Source organism: Hordeum vulgare, chromosome 2H (assembly GCF_904849725.1).
Source record: "Hordeum vulgare subsp. vulgare chromosome 2H, MorexV3_pseudomolecules_assembly, whole genome shotgun sequence".
Classification (NCBI taxonomy): Eukaryota; Viridiplantae; Streptophyta; class Magnoliopsida; order Poales; family Poaceae; genus Hordeum; species Hordeum vulgare.
The window spans coordinates 240103128-240109330 of record NC_058519.1 but is presented as its reverse complement, the minus strand read 5'-3'; the positions used below and the strand labels follow the sequence as shown (position 1 = coordinate 240109330).

At 39.9% G+C, this 6203-nt stretch overlaps 1 protein-coding gene across 3 annotated transcripts; it reads right to left on the bottom strand.

Annotated features, from left to right (window-relative positions):
- Positions 1–398: 398 nt before the first annotated feature.
- Positions 399–4572, bottom strand: LOC123425983. Of its 3 annotated transcripts, XR_006621973.1 has the most exons (4): positions 3942–3956; positions 3699–3796; positions 1319–1489; positions 399–704 (listed from the first exon to the last, which is right to left on the bottom strand). XR_006621973.1 is itself a non-coding variant. In XM_045109760.1 (3 exons), exons 2-3 carry the CDS (start codon positions 4156–4158, stop codon positions 3629–3631), a joined length of 396 nt encoding a protein of 131 aa, XP_044965695.1. In that variant the 5' UTR covers positions 4159–4191; positions 4271–4572; the 3' UTR covers positions 3449–3628. The 3 variants fall into 3 exon arrangements, 1 of the variants encoding a protein (XP_044965695.1); XR_006621974.1 differs by lacking the exons at positions 3699–3796; positions 3942–3956 and adding an exon at positions 3566–3612; XM_045109760.1 differs by lacking the exons at positions 399–704; positions 1319–1489 and adding an exon at positions 4271–4572 and having other exon boundaries at positions 3449–3807; positions 3942–4191.
- Positions 4573–6203: the final 1631 nt, after the last annotated feature.

Below are 6203 nucleotides of genomic sequence, written 5' to 3'. Positions count from 1 at the left end.
AAGGTCAATTATGACTCTCTATATTGGTCATTGATTCGTCATTGTTGTTGTTTATTGACCTTTTTTTGACCAAATTTACAAGGTCAACAGTTGGCCGTGAAGAATAAACTAACTTACCTTTCTAAAATTTTGGTCGTAGATCTCTATTGACCAAAATTTTGGTTTGGTCATTACCCATTTGTGTGAGCCACGTAGGATCTGGCGTGGCTGTGCTGACATGGCATTGCTAGTGACCAAATGGAATCATCATAAATTTCACAATCCAATTAAATAATCTAGTTTACATGGGCCTCCACCAATACTATTTTATTATAAAAAATATCTTAATTGTTTAGGCTGATGCATTATTTTGCCAAAAGCATGTATATCTCAGGATAGACCCATTAAAAATAAGTACAAGATTGCAAATTAGTTGTATATATTTCATTTCGGTAGCACATCACATGAATTACAATACATCATCCATCGACTCCTCTACACATAAAGGTTCAAGGCCCAACAGGTGCACAACAAAATAGTTCTACAAGTGCAGGTGTACACCAAAAGGACCCAACAAGTGCATAATCACACATCAACATAGTTCGACAAAGATTGGATGAGAAGCACATGTTTTTGTTGATCAAACATAACATCAATGATAAACGAAGCTTCTTGTTCCCTCCTCCTGTTCTGTCCTCTACTTCTTCTGGGTGCTTCAGGTCTTCCTGGTAATTCAAATAATCAAACATAAGAAAGTATACAAAATAATCAAATATTATAATGCACAAGTAATAAATAAATTAGAACTAGTAGTCGTCAACCCGTGCTTCTGCACGGGCTAGCTATTTTAGAAAATGCATACAATACTTGAAGCCACTATTAGAATTTGCAAGCTGGTAGTTTTAACAATATCACACATAGGGATATGCCCAAATAAGTGGCTGTCCCTAGCATCCTGCCATGAAAATAATCACAAACTTGTGAAAAGACCTATACTGAGTTCTCCAATATATACTCATTCACTCGGTCATGATCTACAGATTATGTAGATCATGTTTCCCTATCTCACGTTTCCATAACTAAATATAAACAGAATCTTGTCAAAGCAAGCCAACATAATTACTTACTATTACTAATTGGTGTACCACAACATTGCCTTCACGATTGGTTATCACTACTGAATTCCAGTATACTCATTCACTCAGTCATGCCCTACAGTTTCTGTATCTACAATGAGGATGTCCACTTATCTCATGCTTATACATAACTAAAATATAAATATATTCTGGTTGAAACAAGCGAATATAAGTATTTAATATTACTTATTGATGTACCATACCTTTGCCTTTAGTTCTTGGTTATCTGCCATGACCCAGCATTCGTCCTTGTCAAGTACAAAGGGCTCATCCTTCTCATCAGTAGAGACCATCTCATAGCCTTGCACGGCAGCCAGTCGCCGGACAATTAAATCATCGGATTTCTCTGGGTCCTTCAACAAGTAGTTGTGTGACTGATACGTGTAGAAAAGGAATTGATCATCACTAGAGGCCAAGGTTGCAATAATAAGACCAAACAGGAGGAGAAACTGCTGAAGGAAGGATGTATGCTTCATTGCAAGCATGCTTGTGACTTGCAAGCTGAAACTCAACAAGTGGCATGTGGGAGGTAAGTCGTTCATGGGGAACGAATGATATGTAGTTTCAGGTTGCACTCAGTGGTGCAGTATTTCATATTACAATTCCACACCAAGTCTAGTCTCTTGGGTTTCGACACCTATCATTGTCTAAACTTCAATAGTTGATGGAGACGGTGATATTTCTTCAGGTTATTGTGAATACCGTATTAGAACTGATTTTAAGGAACACCTTAACAGATAGTTAGTCGCTAGATTAAGTTACTATAGCATGTCACAAATACATCGCTGAGTAGTTCAGATTTATTTCTGCCATAGATGGGAGATGCACATCGGGTGTGTATGTGTCGTGTTGTCTGGATTGTATTATCTACTTTAATAAATCTCCTACAAAAGGCATATTTCATAGCTGTAAATAAGTTATGTATCCAAATTAAATTTCTAAAGAGAACCACCATGTACGCCCCCAACAGGCTACAAATTTCAACACAAGCATAATGTACAATCTCTGCTTTCATCCAAGATTTATAAACACTGTTAGGCTTAACAAAAATCTCTGTCTAACTAAGACAATGACTTGTGGGATTTAAACGGGGATATGAAGACAGTCGAATTTGGACATTCCTGTTTCGTTGCAGCGAAGGCAGAGCAACCTGACCAACCTTTTGTAGTCTTTTGTCAAGTCAAATGGACTAGAATGAAATTTTGTAGTGCATTTAAAAATGAAAAATAACTGACAATGAAGATCCGTGCAACATGTAAAGCTTTGATGTCTACCTATGATATGGACTGTTTGTCCAAGGCGTTGCTGATATTCCCTAGGATGGAGGGAACTTGCCATCTCATAACTCAGACTTTGGAGTACCAAGTCCAGAAGCTGTAATTGTACTAGTATTTTTTTTGTAGAGGCAGAGCACGTAATCCTACTTGCAGAAAATGTCTAGACTGAGTGTTCCGTTGCAGCAAGGGCAAAGGATTCATCCGAACCTTTGTAGCCTTTTCTCTTTTATCATGTGAAATGGACATGAGTAAAAGTAAACAGATGCATTTAAAGATGAACAATAACTGAAAAGAAAGCTTGATGCAACGTTCATGCTTTCATGCATATGTACGTATAGTCATAGCACAATTTTTTTAGACAGTATTCTTTGCCTAACTGTGAAATGTGGAGGTTTTCTAGGATCAAGGGAGCTTGGCATATGTGTATTCACTATTCAGGCTTCAGAGTGCAAACTTGATGTCTTGTCCCTTTACAACACCAGAGTTACAAGGTTGATTAAAATTGTTGTTACCATTACTACCATAAAACATTGTTATGAGAGCAGATAAGTAGGTAGACCAGTTATCTGTTCTCTACAGGATTGCAGTATATATTGGAGTTCAACTATTCTATGAGTCATTCAAGATATTTTACACGGTTATAAAAATTAGGACTATGTAGAAATGGGGCCCAATGATGTACATACATGGTCCAAGGCAAAACCTATATCATATCCTATTCCTGATTCAAATTATTTTTGTTGCCAATGAACGAGCTATGTACATCAAACTTAAGGCACTGAATAAATTCACCACACTTGTTGCGGCAGCGAACAGCAAGGCAAAAAAGAAACTATACTACTATTAACTATTTGTGAACATTGGTTTATTTATGGAAAATTTACCACAGGTTACCACCACTATAAATATGTAAAAAAGAGATTTCCACAGATAATTTTATCTAAATTTCAAAATTACGTTGTAGAGTTGTGCTCAGATATCCTAATTCACATCATTATTTGTTTAATCTCGCCTGGGCCTTCCTTTTAAGAGGTTTCTATGTAGCAAAATAATTAGTACCACAGTAAGAACCACTTTGTCATTTTGTAAAACTGCAATATCTGTACCAACATAAAAGTAAAGGATGGTGATGCCCTCCACTCCATTCCTTAGGAATTTTCCATGAGATCATACCTAATGCTAAGATTCCTTGGGAATCAGGCCAATATGGACACAACCCCAAGGATACAGATCAAGCTATTTTCTTGTTGAGTGGGAGTAAGTGTGACCGGCGACGAAACCGAATGGTATCGAGGTGTTGAACAACCTTGCCGCGAGTTGACAGTTGACTGCAGTTTTTTGCTCAGTAACATCACCAATGGTGGCAACTACCCGATCAACTCCAAACGTCTCTTCGTGCACCTCCTGTATTGCATCTACCACCATGAAATACAGTCATTAACGGAAGACGTCCAAGTACTAATATCTTGGATAATACAGAGACCCACGCAGGAAAGACCCACAATTCAGAGACCCACGCGAGGGGGAAAGAATGAAGGGAGCTGCTCACCTCTTGTATCCGAGGATGGTGCCGTGGATGTAGAGCCGCACGCGTTGGCCAGTGGCACTCCTCCGCCGCGGCCGTGCCTGGCCCAATCTGTCATCTCCTTCCTCGTGAGGCCAACAGGCAGCGACAGCGGAAGACACTCCAAGCGACGGCCAGACGAGTCCATGGAGCGGCGAGGCAAGTCCAGCTGGCCGCGATGGAGAAGGAGCTCCATCTCCATGGAGGCAGCCCGTCACACGTTGGTTCGTCCCTCCTGCCATCGTTGTCATCCCGTCCATGGAAAAGGTGAGATGGGGAGGAGATATTGCGTGAAGAAGGGGGGAGGGGCTTACCGGTGCCAGATCCGGCCACCTCTAGCCTCGCCATCGCCGGATGTGGCAAATCCCGACGAACCTAGGGGTGGCGGCCGAAACCCTAGCCATGCGTGAGTGTTGCGGGCGAGCACTGGAGGGCGCGGGAGATGCATCTGACGGGAGGGGAGTAAAGAGCGGCGCGACGAGAGCCCGGGAGTAAAGAGGTGCGCGCCGGCGAGAGCCGGCTCAACTCACCGGAATCGAGTGGCAGAGTTGGCGGCGATAGAGGAGTCGCGTGAGGGGAGAGAGAGACACAGAGAGATCGTGGGGGAGAAAGGGGCTCTCTCTTTTTTCCCATTCCAATTATTCCAAGAGAGGTGAATGAGAGACGTCAGATCGGTAAGACGTGGACGGCTCAGATTGGCTACAAGGGGTGATCCGTGGGAAGAGTTTTCTGCATCCTGATTGGTTCGAGATTTAACATGTACATAGACACATGCATACCAAGCTTGTTTATTCACACTAGTCGTCAACCCGTGCTATTGCACGAGCTAGTAAGTTAATGTTGTTTACTTCTTGTTTTATAAGAGGATTTTCCTTGCTCGCAGGGTCAATGGTGTGTTCATTGTAATTTGATGTGCTGGACTTGTCTTATAAGTTGTTTTCATAAATTAGTTATCAAAAGTGGATGCTATTTTGGAAATGTAATAGTGAAATAAAATAGTTTGTGGTACTATTGAATTTCTTTTCCCCTCGTGCATGTTAGCATGGAGGTGAATTAGACTATATTTTATTAAAATATTTATAGAAACTAAGTAACCCAATAACATTTATGCACATTTCCTTAATATGACTTATAAGACAAAGAACATAGAAGTTTTTCTAACATTTGAAGGCACGATCCTAAGCTTTAAGCTTGTTACGACAAATACTACGAACTCCACATGCAACATCGCAAAGGGGGGTAAATGTGCTAGTGGTCTATTTTCTAAAAACAATTCTTGTTAAATTGTCATGTTAAAACTCGACGGATTAACCATTTTCATTCAAGTAGGGCTTCTGAATAGAATTGTAATGAGAAATAAATAAATTAAGACAATCTTGGAAGAGCGGCGACAACGACCAAACACGTGGATAGTATACAGTAACATAGCCATTAAAAAGAGAGAGCTTCGATGGATCGTTTTTTTTTGACATCTCATTAGTATGTGCGTGTACATGTGTTTTCTGACGCAAAACGACCGGCCGATGAATCAAAGTTTCTTTTATCAGGTTTGCTCTAGCTTTTAAAAGAGGCGTGAGAGATTTAGCTAGAAAGAAAAAATAGTAAAATCAGATCTACACCGTTATAATTTGGTCCCACCAGATAAAACGGCTCTTAATTTATAATTAACGTAGGAATTTATAAAAAGTGACTAATTAGTATAAGTATAGATTTCCTCTTAAAAGAAAAAAATAGTCATGCACATGTATGTGAACGGCAAGCAGATATTGATTTTGGGAAAGGATATTCACGTGTAGCATACGACCTCTGGAACCTTTTTTGATTCGAATGTATCTCGTAGTACTGCGGATTCATGTGTCACTAGGAAACCAATCTACATGTCTTTATCATAAGGAGGATAGGTGGGTGAGAGACGTTGGATACATATCGCGTGAACGACTCAGATGACCTGTAGTGGTGTGATCCGAGGGAGAGGGATTATGCGTCGTGATTGGTTAGAGAAAGGTGCTATCTAAAATAATTTCTAAGTGCTAAAAGAAGAAGGGGTTTGTGAAACATGTACCAAAAATATTTTCCCAAATGACATCACTAAATGTTTCACTCAGGAATACCACATTTAATGGACGATAACCAACTTATTCAATTTTGATTTTAAAGCTATTTTTGCCATTTAAACAGTTTTCTGTCGAATCAGAGGGGAAAGTAGATGGAATGAGAAGGAAATTGGTCAAACAATTTTGCACAAGG